General features: G+C 41.7%; 1 protein-coding gene across 1 annotated transcript in view; it reads left to right on the top strand.

Moving 5' to 3' along the window:
- The window catches only part of GRIA1 (glutamate ionotropic receptor AMPA type subunit 1), a 311,205-nt gene that overhangs the window by 263,037 nt on the left and 34,308 nt on the right, over window positions 1–13,860 (top strand). Inside the window, exons 12-13 of the mRNA XM_003782253.2 lie at window positions 648–846; window positions 6,558–6,805. Of these exons, the coding sequence (XP_003782301.1) occupies window positions 648–846; window positions 6,558–6,805 (447 nt within the window). The remainder of the gene's footprint in view (window positions 1–647; window positions 847–6,557; window positions 6,806–13,860) is intronic.

The raw sequence follows: 13,860 nt of genomic DNA, 5'->3' as shown, positions 1-13,860 counted from the left end.
ATTATTTACTTACCTTTTTAATCTTATTTTGTCCAAATTTCTTTTCTGGAGTGGTGGAGGGGGGAATTTTGCTCTGTATGCGATGATGACGTTCCCCACAGTGGTTGGAGGTTGATCGTCCTCATTCTGTTTCCAGCATTTCCCTCCATCTTTTTGGTGTCCTTTGCCAACCAGGAAGACCATCATGAAAAAGTGATCTGAAAACATCTCTGGACTGCTCCAGGGTGTGCGTTGTGTGTGTAAATGTATTTGCTTTTATTTGCGTGTGCACAAACTTTTGGTACACATGTAATTGCATTTGAAAGGATGTTTGTTCATGTTTGTGGGTTTTGTGGGCAAGTGTTGACATATCTGTGTCTTTGTTGACATATGTCTGGATGTATGTGCATGTGTGAAAGTCAGTGTTAACATGTGGGGGGAGTTTTACCACCCCTGAAGGATTGCAACCCCACAGGTCCTTATCCATGATAAGGGACAAAATGTGAATCTCTCTGACATTTGAATTCTCACATCTTGCTGACAGAGGAGACGGGTGCGATCGGATTTGACAGCTCCGCTGACGGGGCTCAGGCTGGCTCTCAGCCCTTCCCCCTAGCCTTCTGCAGTTGATGTCCACGTTCCTAATGCTTCTTCCTTTTGGCCTGCAGGTCCCTGTCTGGTCGCATCGTTGGTGGCGTCTGGTGGTTCTTCACCTTGATCATCATTTCCTCATATACAGCCAACCTGGCCGCCTTCCTGACTGTGGAGAGGATGGTGTCTCCCATCGAGAGTGCAGAAGACCTAGCGAAGCAGACAGAAATTGCTTACGGGACGCTGGAAGCAGGATCTACTAAGGAGTTCTTCAGGGTAGGGACATCCCTGTTCCCAAGGCACTTTCACAAAGGGGAAACACAACTGTCATGAAAACATCCTTCGCATTATATAGCATGAGATCACAGGGAGCCAGGGTTGCTGCTTAACTGACTACAAGTCAGGGAAACACAAGGTATTTCTCAGCTATCCACAGTCCACTGAGAAATCTGCTTTTCTGCATTCATGGAAGCTTCAAAGGCCCTGCGTGATTTAGACTATTAGCATAAACCTATCTGTGCTAATTCTCTGAGTGCTGCAATGGACATACAATGATTTCCTCCCTGCTCCCACAAAGACCTTATAGTCTAGTTAGTCACTGATTAGAAATAGCTGATGGACAAGGTTCAGACCTGATGCTATTTGTGTTTCCTCCTATCGCATAGAAGAAACTCAATGAATATTTGTACACTCAAAAAATAAGATAGCGTATGGAAAAAAATAACTGGAAGATCTCTTAAATAATGCTAGGAGAGAAAGAAAAGGTAAAGTGGGAGTGGAGGTGCTGAGATATTCTTTGACAGGAGGAGTGAGTGAAGCAAAAGAGCAGAGAGCTTGGGAGCACAACTTTCAGAGCAGCAGACGGAGGTCCAGACCTTCACTCCATCTTTTCCTTTTTCTGTGCACTTGGCCTCTGTGACACCATTTCTATTCATCTACAAAGTGAGGACAATAATGTCTACCTCCGAGTCTTAATGAGATTGTTTTAGACAATAAGTCATCTTAATAACTTATCATCTAAAATAGGAGAAAAAATAGGCACAAGTAATGGAAGCTCCATTTATCAGTAGGGCTTTAAGGAAATGAAAGCATTTGGAAGGCATCTTAAAGAAGGGGTGAGGATTGAAGCCCCACAGGGTACACCTGAAAACATTTCTAGATCTCATAAAAGCAGGTTGGATCTGAGTAGGCTAAGTACATCTAGGCAAAGGGAACAATTTGAACAGATTCTCAGAAGCAGGAAACTGTCATTCCCTGGACTTTGGACATGTTCATCCTTGCAGTTGAATAATCAGCACATAGAGCTACCATGTAGTGATCAAACAAAAATAATAAGCAATTGCTACTCGGTACTGAAAAGTCAGGTCCTGTGCTAAATCTTACATTAATTACCTCATTTAATCTTCTGATTAGAGATGAGTTAAGGATTGTTGTCCCCATTTCACAGATGAAGCTCGGAGAAGTAAAAGCAGTCATCTAAAGTCACACAGCTAGTGAATTGCAGGAGGAGTAGAGAGGGCAAGCTACTGCTTCAGTGTGCAAGAGTGTGGGGATCCCATCCAGACTCCCACAGGTTCTCGCTGAAATTTCATAGACCAAACTCTAGGCTCCAAATTACCCCCTGTGTGATGTGCTGCAGGTTCTTGATCTTGGCCTTTGTGTCCTGTATGACAGGGAGAAAAGGGACAAAAGTCTTTACTATCACTGATTTCATTTCCAAGGCTAACATCATCAATTTTCAAAATATCAGAGCAAGAAGGTGCTTCAGGGGTCACCTGGTCAGAGCCCGTCATTTTAGAGAAAGGCATTCCTTGCTTAAGCAAACCAAACCAATTAGCAGAAAAGCCAGTTTGTAATCTCCTTACAATGCTCTGACACTTTTTGACTGCAAGCAAAATATGAAGAAGGTACTTGATGTATGTCCATAAAGCTGGTCCTATGCCCCAACCCCTGCTGATTCAGTAGAGGAACCACCTAATTTACTTAACGATGCACTCATCCCCTTGGTATATACAGCATGTGCCCTGCCCCAAAGCACTTTGACATCTGTTGTCTCATTTTTGTTTCACCGGTGACCTAAGACAGAATAGGTATTACAGTGTCCAATTTGTGGATAAGAAATTGAGATTCAGGGAATTCTGATGCCAAGTGCCAGGGGTAGGGGAGGTGTGTGCCACATCTGAGTTTCCTGATTCCAACCCAAATATTCTTGCCACTGAACCACATTGTCCAGATGTGATGGTGTCACTAACTAATAAACGTTTTTAAAAAGATCAATCTCTCAGGTGAACATGTGAGCCTACAGACAACTCTAGTCTAACCTTGATTTTACATGTGAGGAACCTGAAGTCTAGAGAAGAAAATGGTCACGGCCTAGATAATAAGAGATGCAACTGGGACCTAAGCCTTTAACATTGTTTGTTGATAACTACATCAACTGACATTTTCCTGCCTCTTGTCAATGGCATAAAGTCAGCAATCTAGAACCAAGGCACTGTATATTCCACAACTTCTGTGCCCTAACCAGGCCTACTCCACTGGTGTCAAATAAGTTGTAGTCCATGTGCTAACTTTTGATTGGTCAGTAGTGGTTATCTAGAGTTCTATGCTGAGAGTTTCTGAGGGCACATCTGGATTCTGTGTGAAAGAATTTCTTGGTTGATACCAACATCTCCCATGTGTATAAGAAGAAGGGAAACTAGAACCAAGTAAGCCACCTATCAGGCATTCCCACCCTAGAGTAAAACCTGAAAAGGGGGCCTAATTATTAGCAGTAATTACACCACTTGAGAAGCCTTCCTAGTGCCATTCACTGTTACGCATTTTACCTCTGTTCCCTCATAATTTCCAGAGCAGCACTGTGCCATGGATACTATTAACACCATTGTCAGAAGAGGAACACTGAGGCTCAGAAAGCTTATGTTACTTGCCCAAGATCCTGTAGCTAGTAACATATGAAGCCTAAAACGAGAGCGGCAGCTGGTTGTAGCCAAGAGGCGCGAGGTGTGCAATCAGGAGATGAGGGTTTTACTCCTGGCTCTGCCACTAACAAGCTGCATGACATTGGCCAGTTCATTGCCACATTGTGGGCTGCAGTTTCTTTACCTGTAAAAGGAGAGTACTGCCGAGGTATGTCTCACGAGCTCTTTCACCTCTGTGACTCTGACCTTGAGAATTATCCCACCAGGACTTTGGTGGGTGGGGAAATATGATCACCCACCACCTCCACAAAGCAGTAGGAAACAGTGCGACAAGAACTCTTCCACTCCAGTCTCTGAAAAATCTGGCTTCTAGTCCTGGTGGCAGCCCAGAGCTTCTTGGCAGCCCCAACACAGTCACTTAATCCTCCATCGACATTTTAATTAAGATGTGTGAAGGGCCGTGGGAGCTGCAGATGATAGAAGAGATCCAAGAACAAATACCCTGAGTATGCTTACAATCTTCCCTGCCACTCATGCTGCCGGCCTGTTCCTGGAGATCAGATTTTCCTGATAGCCTGCTCTGAGAGTCTGTGAGCACAGACTTAGCATTTGGGGCACTGGGGTGAGGCTGAGAGGACATATTAATTTTCTGCATACTGTTGCCCAGAGGGCTCTTCAGCTCTGCTTGTCAACAGCCCAATTCCCTGCTGTGTCCGTCCTGTCAGGTCAAATTGCATCTTGCAATTGCCCTGCTGTGTGTTTTGTTGGTTTTGTGCCTAGAAAATTATCTGCAAATCTGGTCACAGCTGAATTTATACATTTCCCTGTTTCCTGTGCTAGAATATTAAATACATTGGCAATGCTGTGATTGGTTCTGGGTATTTCCTCCCTTAACCTTGGGATCCTCCTTCCTTTTTCTTCCTTTTTTCTTCTTCTTTCTCACATTGACATTGTTACTTGAATGTCATGTCTTCATGTAAAGAATCAGAAATTTCAAACAACTTCTTTAAGTACAATGCCCATCTTCTTACGGAACAGATAGGGAAACTAAAGCCCAAAGAAAAGGGGTTCTTTATAGAAAAAAGGATGAGTTAGAGGTAAAACTAAGACTGGAACCCAGGGATTCTCATACCCAGTTCAGTCCTTTCTAAATTGTGAACCATATTGTCTGACAAATGATCTAATTTATCTAATTATAGAATATTAAACTAAGGTTTTAATAGCAACTGTTTTCATTTATTTTCCCTTGAGAGCTAGAATTTTACTGGGCCCCAAATATCTTTGCTCAAGTGATAATTGTATATCTATGTGTATATATACATATATAGTTTTATTTTGAGACAGAGTCTCACTTTGTGACCCTCAATACAGTGCCATGGTGTCATAGCTCACAGCAACCTCCAACTTTTAGGCTCAAGCAATTCTCTTGCCTCAGCCTCCTGAGTATCTGGAACTACTGGCACCCAGCACAACACCCAGCTAGTTTTAAGAGATTGGGTATTGCTCTTGCTTAGGGAGGTCTCATATTCATGAGCTCAAGCAATCTACCCACCATGACCCCCCAGAGTGCTATAATTACAGGCGTGAGCCACCCTGCCCAGCCTGTATATCAATATTTTACCACCTTTGATATGCATTGATTTTAAGGAAATAAGCCTGATACTTGTGCTTGGGGGGGGGAAAGATAATTTTATATTAAATAAATCTGTAATCTACATATTAACCACTAAATTGTAGAAATTGTGTGACTCTAGTAGTAATGAACTTTAAAAATAAAACAGTCCCTTCCATGTATTTAACACTTGTTCATTTATAAACCATTTTCAAAAGCCAGACTCCAACCTCCCTCCTTTTACCCTTGGAAAAAGGGTATCTTTTAGAAGGAACATGTTAAATGAGGGGACTGACCATGGTACTGGATCATGAGGCATGACTAAGGACCTACTATGAGCAAGGCACTCAATTAGACTATGATGCACCCTCAGAAGGGAAGACGGCCCCGGCCGTGCCCTTAGGTAGGTTCCAGATACTTGAGACCTGTGCACAAGAGATGACTTGCAATCCCAGCAATTCAACCTGGCCTCCCAGCGAGTGACTCAGACTTTGTGTCCAGTAAGAATACCAGACCTCATAGTTCTATTTCTCAAAATGGGGCGGGGGGGCACATCAGCCATATAGATCAGAACACATGTTATGAGGGAAATTCTGGAAAAGTGTATTCTAGACCTCACCTCAGACCTGCTGAATCAAAATCTCTAAATTGAGAGCCTGAGAATCTGCATTTTTACAGTCTCTGTACATGATGATGGAAGCCAACAGTTTACTATTGCCCTTGGAACTGAGGTGGGCTCCAAATACACTGGATTCATTTTGGTCTATGAAATAAAGACATGGTTGTGGTGGGATAGAACTAGCAAATCAAGTGAAGAGAACAGTCCAAGAAAAGTACCAAAGAAAAGTAGGCCCCAGGTACATTTAGGAGGAGAAAAGAAAGCTAGTTTCACTAGATTTGGAGGTTTTTGATATATAAATAAGTGGCAATTTAGTGTCAATGTATTAGCTTTATCAGAAAACAATTTACAATTCTGAGGGCAAGTCTTGTCATATGTGATGGCTAGAACTTGGCAACCTATGACCCAGAAATTCTTCAGTGTTGTCTTCCAATAATGAAACCAAATTCTGCTGATATTCAGCTTTCTACCTCTCAGCAGCATATATGTGGCCTTATAGAACAATACACAGGTTCTTAAATGTCTGCATAAGCCAGGCATGGCCCCAATTTCTTAACTCTCACCATGGTTAAGAAGAATGTAATTACTCAGAAGTAATTAAAAGATTCTGAACTATGCTGTTCATTGCGTATTTGCAAGATATTTGTACTTTGGAACCTACTGGTACTAATTAGAGCCTCTTATTTTGCAATCACTCATAATTTGTTTCTTCCTGCGCTAATCTCACTCATGAATGTGTGATCAAGCCCCACTCTGCTCTTCATTAATGTGTACGCCGACCCCAGTTCCAAACACAGCCGGCACTTAATTCCAGCTTTGTTTTTGTCCCCACCAGAGGTCTAAAATTGCCGTGTTTGAGAAGATGTGGACGTACATGAAGTCAGCGGAACCATCAGTTTTTGTGCGAACCACAGAGGAGGGGATGATCCGAGTGAGGAAATCCAAAGGCAAATACGCCTACCTCCTGGAGTCCACCATGAATGAGTACATTGAGCAGCGAAAGCCCTGTGACACCATGAAGGTGGGAGGTAACTTGGATTCCAAAGGCTATGGCATTGCGACACCCAAGGGGTCCGCCCTGAGGTAAGTAGCCAAGATTTGCTTCCTTGGTACTCCCTCTCCCCTCCCTATCTCAGAATGAAGCTTCCACATCTGCCATGCAGCTCCAATGCCACAATGCAAGCTCTCAAGTGGGCTCTTCTACAACAGCAGAGGGCCTGGAAGATTTCAGCCATCTAAGATCTTCAGCCCTGAGGTTGGAAATTGACTCGGGGGCCTCAGCTTGCTGTGACTGTCCCTGCCATGTTTTCCCCCCACTCACCTCACCCTACCCCTCCAAGTGTGTTAGACCTTGATGAACCTTGTGCTTTTGTCATGTGGTCTGTAATGCCCCATCCTTTACCAGACACCCCTGCATCCGATGAGGCCATGAACAGGGTTCTCCAGAAACCTGGATTCTTTGACAGAAGGTGGTTGAAAATGTTTGTCTTGAAAGAAACATAAATACATAGTCCAAATGAAAAATCAAGTAGAGACTCTGGCTATGGGAATCAAAATATCTAATCAAAATATCTAAATCAAAATATCTAATGAATAGCACCAAATTGATGGTGGCACCTATTTATACCTAGATATTGGCTTCTTTAAATCAACATAAGATATAGGTAGCTTGGTAAAAAAGCAAGGTGGACTTTTCTTTCACATAAAGAAGCTCTGATGTTCATTTTCAACAGCTAACAGTCCTATAGACTTGGAATCAGAAGACCTAGATTTAATTCTGGGTTTATTACTGACTCTCCTACAGATGGTTAAACACATCATTTCCAGACCCTCAGTTTCCTCATCTATAAAGGGAGGATGATCATCCCAGCCTTTCTTAGGTTTGCGCTGGCTGTGAGTTCAAATGGGATAACCTATGCAGAAGGTAATTGAAAGTAGTGTAATGTGACATCACCTGTGAGAAAGTATGTCAATTATAGAGAGAGGAAATCATTTTAGGAAAGTGTTGCATATTCAAGATAATTGAATAATAATGAACTTTGCAAAAGGATGGAGAGAGATTCCTAACCCATCTTGACACAATATCCAGAGCCACTCTGCCTCTACTTTGTGTATATATTAATAATATTAAGTCCTAAGCCAGTGTTCTAGGCACTCGGCTAGTAGCTAGAGCTACGATTTTGAAAAAGACAGACATAATCCCTGTTCCCATGGTGCTGCATCATTACAAGGGAGATAGCATTAGATAGATTATTATCATTTAATGTTTAATGATAATTATGACAGATACTAGGACAGTCTATGAAAGGGGACCTAGAGGACATCTACTTCCCACAATATGGCAGAACAAAATTCAAACTATAAAACTCCTTGATATGCTGGACAAAATATAATAAATAGCCTTTTAAATGCAAGACTGAAAATCCCTGAGACCAAAAAAGAAAAAAGAAATCAAAACCAGAATGAAAGCATAAGCTAATTATTGTGGAACTACCTAAGCAGGGAAATTATGTGAAAATTTACCTAATCAAGAATCTGAAGTACAACAACATAAAAGTCATCAGAAATAGTTTTAAAAGAAAAAGACACTTTCGTGAATGATCAGACATATTTGAAAAAGTATGAATCAGAACTTAGGAGGAAACAAAAAATAGTCATTCATATAAAATCTCAATGGAAATGGGGGCATCCATAGTTCAGTGGTTAGAGTGCTGGCCACATGCCATGGGGCTGGTAGGTTTGAACCCAGCCAGGGCCTGCTAAACAAACAAAAAAAAAAATAGCTGGGCATTGTGGTGGGTGCCTGTAGTCCCAGCTACTAGGGAGGCTGAAGCAAAGAGAATTGCTTGAGCCCAAGAGTTTGAGGTTGCTATCAGCTATGACGCCACAGAACTCTGACTCAATTAAAAAAAAAAAAAAAAACTCAATGGAAGGATTGAACTGCAGATTAGACAAAGTTAAAGAAAGATTTGGTGCACTGGAGGGGATGTAATCAGACAAAATTCCCCAAAATATGACCCAGAGAGATAAAAAGAAAATATAATAAAGAATTTAAGAGACATAAAAGAGAACAAAAATCAATTTGCTTTCAGTTCCAGGTAGAGACAAGAGAGGATGGAGTGGAGGCAATATTTTAATGAAAATTTCTATAATTTATGGAAAACATAAATCCTCAAATTTGAAAATTGCATCCCAAGAAAAATAAACAGGTGAAAATCAGCAGCTGGTTTAATTGAAACTGCAGAACAATAAAGACAAAAAGAAGATCTCGAACATACCCAGCCATTCCCCACTCTGCAGGATAGGTGGGGAATGGCTGGGAAGACTAGCCCAAGGATGATTTTTTCATGGTGAGGTCTGATGGAGTCAGATGACCATGGCATCATCTAGGTAAAATGCAGGGAGGAGGAACAAAGACTAGCTGAAGCAGAAGGAACAGCATGTGGAAAGATTTAAAGCAAGAAATGATGGGACAGTTGATTAGCTAAGTGTTCCTGGACCACAGACAGGAAAGAGGAGAAGAGGCAATGCAGAGGGTGGAGAATGAGGTAGGGAAAAAATTTATAAAGGATTTTTGTCCTTATTTAAAAAGTATTGAAAATTCTTTAAAGAATTTTAAGTAATTGTCTGAAAATTAGGAAAATAAAGGTATCGGGAGGAGTATAGACATAATTGAATGTGACCTAATAAAGTGATATCAAATGGCCTGGCGTTACCAATCATGCACTTTTACTTGATAGAACTTTAAAGTCTCTTTGAGCAAGCTTGGGTAAAGTTCAAAGGAATCCTGACAATAGAGTTTGGCAAGGAAGAGATTTTTTATCTCAGAAACTTATAGCACATCACCTTAGAAAAACCCCAAATAGGGAATGGGGTTTTGTAGGTCCAGAAACATCAATTATGCTTCACTTTTACATGCATAATTGGCTGAAAGTTTTATGAGTTAAGGACATCATTTGATCTAAATACTTGGATGTACAGTTAAGAAAATAAGGCACAGATTGGTAACATGATTTGTCCAACCAATAGAGTCCCTCTGCCCCCTCCAGGCCAAAAGTACCTGAAAGAAGGTGACAGCTCAGAAAATATTGGATTTTTGAGTGAAATGATCTAAAACTCAAGTTATCTAACACTCAGATGACTTTCCACTATAATAAAAACCATCATCAAGTTAGTGCCTACTAAGTGCCACACACCATGGTGTGTGTGTGTTATCTCATATAACCCTTGCAACATTCCTATGAAGTACAATTATTCCTGTTTTATAGATGAGGAACAGAGGAACAGACTTAAGTTACCTGATCAAGTTGACACAATTAATAAGGTAGAAAACAGATTTCAACCTCAGGTAGTCTGACCTCCAAGCCTATGGATGCAACTTACAGTAAAGCTGTGCTGGGCTTTATGACAAACGGTCATTAAAGTCAAGAGACTGGACTTAGGTCAGATTCTTTCTACCTATTCCCAAGAGCCAAATAACAACTATCAGCTCACGAATCAAAAGCAGACTTTTGGAGTCCAGAGCATCCATTCCCCACGTTACAGACAGAAGGTGATCATGGACACTCATTGTAATGCACTGAGCACTACTTCTTTGAGTAGTAACACTGTTTTCATAGATTTTGTAAGCTCAAAGTTTCTTTCTAGAATGAATACTGAAAATAATTCAACCCTGTAATAGAAGAAAAACCTGATTCTTTTGCTTCCATCTCTGTAAAAGACTTAACAAGCCATTTATTGATTTTGAAAAAGAGGGAGAGAATGGGGAAGAGAAATGAAAAGGAGCGTGTTTCACATACAGATCACTGATGGCTGATCTGCAAGTCAAGAATACCCAACTGAGGGTCCTATCTATGCTCCAGTTTTCTCTCAGTGTTCCTTGTTCCTTGCCCTCCAGTGACAAGCCTGATGACATCCAAGGGGCCTTCACAACTCCTGACTCAAAATCAGAAGAGTGATGCCTGTTCTCAGATGGCCTGGAGTATCTAGCCTAGGAAATTCTCTCTGCCCTCTCTAGGATTCTGCTGCTTCTCTGTGCATTAAAAGGGACCACTGATTATCATAGGGTAGAGGTTAATAATACATACCACTGAAGAATGGTTACAGAAAATACAAACAACCTTTCTTGTGTGCACTCACACACACACACTCCAAATGGGTTTCCATCATACCTCTGCCTCACATGCCCCAAATGGTGCCATTTCACCAAGACATGGTCAAATACCAAAAGTCATGGCAAACTAAATGCCGTGGACATGTGTACCTGCTCCAGCCATCTTAGATCCACCAACTCGATGCCAAGAATCCATTCTGCACCACAGAGGTAGAAAGTGAACAAAGGAACAATTCCTTTGGACCATTGAACGAAGGCCATTATGTGCTTAAAGATGGTCTGGCAAAGGAAAACAGTTTTGCCTTCAAATTATTTTCAGTTCTAAGAAGCACTCTTTTAAAAACTGTGCAGACATTCATAAGACTGCAAGGTCTTCAGAAGTGTTTAAGCTACAGAATGGTTCCTCAGTACATGCCAAAGGTTGTTACAAACTTCTCTTCAGCCCTATAAAAGCTGGGGTTTCTTCAGCCCTCACAGGCAGATGTTCTCCAAGCTTAATGACTGCTTGCTTCAAGAAAGGACCTTCCTGGCAGTCTTTCTCCACCATTTAAACTCTCCATAAAGCCAGACCCGGCCACACCTGTGGGGCATTGGCTTCCTCCCAACCTACCTGGGACAAGTTTCAGGTTCTTTCAAGACAGATCTGACAGTTTTGCCTCTGAAGATCAGAAAACTGACATGTAAGGCCCAAATGTTACTCTAAAATTTGCCAAGTCTACTTGGCAGAAGCCAGGCCATGGTCCCCACAGAGTGTTAAAAGACTATGTTAGCGACAGAATGGTTTTTGTGTATCTTCTGCTCTGGAAACAAATACTCTGATGAAGCGAGGTGGTTCAATGCTTGATTTTCCATTTGGACAGGTGGTGTTTCTTTGAAACAGATGCTGTTTGTTGGCTGTCACTGCATGTATGGGGTTGGGCGAGGGGCTGAGTTATGTTTTAAAAGCCCTAGGGTTATGGATAAAGACCTATGCAGCCAATGCCAGTCACTAGGGAAAGGCAATTGTTAAATCCACTAATTATGATCTATTGGCTCTTTTGTTGCCAACTAAATTTATCTGCTAGTCTAAATTGTAGTCTTTTTTAAATTATGATGAATATTCCCTTCAGTGAGAGATGATGTATTCAAATTTCCTAAGTAAGTGGGGATGGCCTCTGTTTTATCAACCCAAGAAGGGATCCACATCAGATTGGCATCAGTTAAAATCTCAGCTATTGATTATATTTCACAAACTACCAAGAGTTTAATGGATTTGCTAAAATTTAATCAGGACATTGGTGAAAGTCTGGTCTTTAACTGTGACTGTGGTTACATGGAGTCTTCTCTGGTCTCTGTGATCATGACATGTCTGTCTTCTGTCAAGTGTCTTGTCCATGCCAGATGTATGGGCCAAGGAGGCAGGGACACAGTGCAGCTTTACCCTGCACTAATGGGCAAGGGGCACCTAGGAAGGTCTGAGACCCACTCCCTGTGCTTTCCATTTAGCTCCACAGATCCATTTCCAAGTACCTTCTTACACAACGCACTGTGCATAACACTGTAGGGGGCAGCAGTGAGAGAGATGCAATTCTAGTCCCCAAATAATGAATAATCAAGTGCAGCTCATGAACAGAATTATGTAGATACTAGTGCCCTAAGAGCATAAGAAACACTCAAGGGGAAGAGGGTCAGTCTTTGAATGGGAGGATTTGTAAGTTTTTGAGGCAAAGGTGACATCTGAAATAGGACTTGAAGAATTGCAGAAGATGAGAACTGGGAGAGAGTGCTCTAGATTGCCGGGAGGGGTACATGAGAAAATACCGAGGTGGGAAAGCAAAGGGCTTGTTTTCAGGAACAACTTTAACTAGAGAATGCATTAATAAGTAGGGGTAATTGGTTGCAGTCACATTGTGAAATATCTCAAATATCTGAATTTTGACTGGATGTCAGTAGGGGCCATTGAGTTGACAGGGATAGACCATGATCAGACAGACTCCTAAAGATGACCCTGGCAATGGTTTGCAAGGTGAATCACAGAAAAGATTACAGGGAGGGAGGACATTTAGAAAGCTATTATGGTCATCTTGGTAGAAGGTAATGAGTGTGCTCATAGATCACATGGAATGGGGACAGAATGGGGACATGGTGGGCTCTATGTTCATCACTAGTCACATCCTTCACTTTGAAGCTAGGAAGTTTGGGAAAGAAGTCTGTTATGTAAGCTTTCTGGGACTTCTGTGTTCCTGCCCGAGGTCTGGCCAGGTACAAACTGATTCTGGCAAGGACAGAAAATGGAAAGATATAGGGTTTACCTCCCAAGCAGAATAATTGCTACCATTTCAATTTTACCTCTGGAATGCCTAGATTAAGAAAGCCTACTGGGAGGGGTACAGGATTTCTGGCACACTAGCAAGAGTGGTGGAGGATGCCAATCACCTTTTCCCACTTACTGATGCATTGATTGTCTTTGTTTTTTTAAAAAAAACACACAGCATAAGGTCAAAATTCTTCATTGACATTTTAGTCTCATCAGCATGCCCACTGAATTTATTTTTCTCCCTTCACATAACCCTATGCTGGAAAATATCCACCAAGAGCTGCTTGTTCTATTTTGGAATCTGGTAAGAAAAGGATGGAGGTTAAAACTGTGATACAGAAAGAAACATCACCAAATTTCTATGAGTAGGACTGAGGGTCTCCTAATTGCCCACCACCCACACAGAGATGATAAACAATGATTATATCTACAACTTGGTCCACTGGGTCTTCTCTGAACACTTTTTCTTTGCCTAACTCTAACCTGAGTGTTACAGAGGCTATGGAGAGTTCTTTACTTTTAGAAATTCATGTTGACCCAGAAAATAATTGGGAAACAAATAAGCAGGTGCTGGTTTGTGTGCTGCCGAGTCCGTCTAAAGAGCCATTCCCCCACTTCGTTGTGCATCAGAATTACCTGGGGAAGCTGGTTAAGAATGCCCCTTCCTGGCTTGGCGCCTGTGGCTCAAGTGGCTAAGGCGCCAGCCACATACACCTAAGGCGGCGGGTT

Source organism: Otolemur garnettii, unplaced genomic scaffold (genome assembly GCF_000181295.1).
Source record: "Otolemur garnettii isolate 467f Iridium unplaced genomic scaffold, OtoGar3 scaffold00003, whole genome shotgun sequence".
In the NCBI taxonomy this organism is placed as follows: domain Eukaryota; kingdom Metazoa; phylum Chordata; class Mammalia; order Primates; family Galagidae; genus Otolemur; species Otolemur garnettii.
The sequence above is the reverse complement of the archived record's forward strand: the minus strand, read 5'-3'. Positions and strand labels throughout refer to the sequence as shown.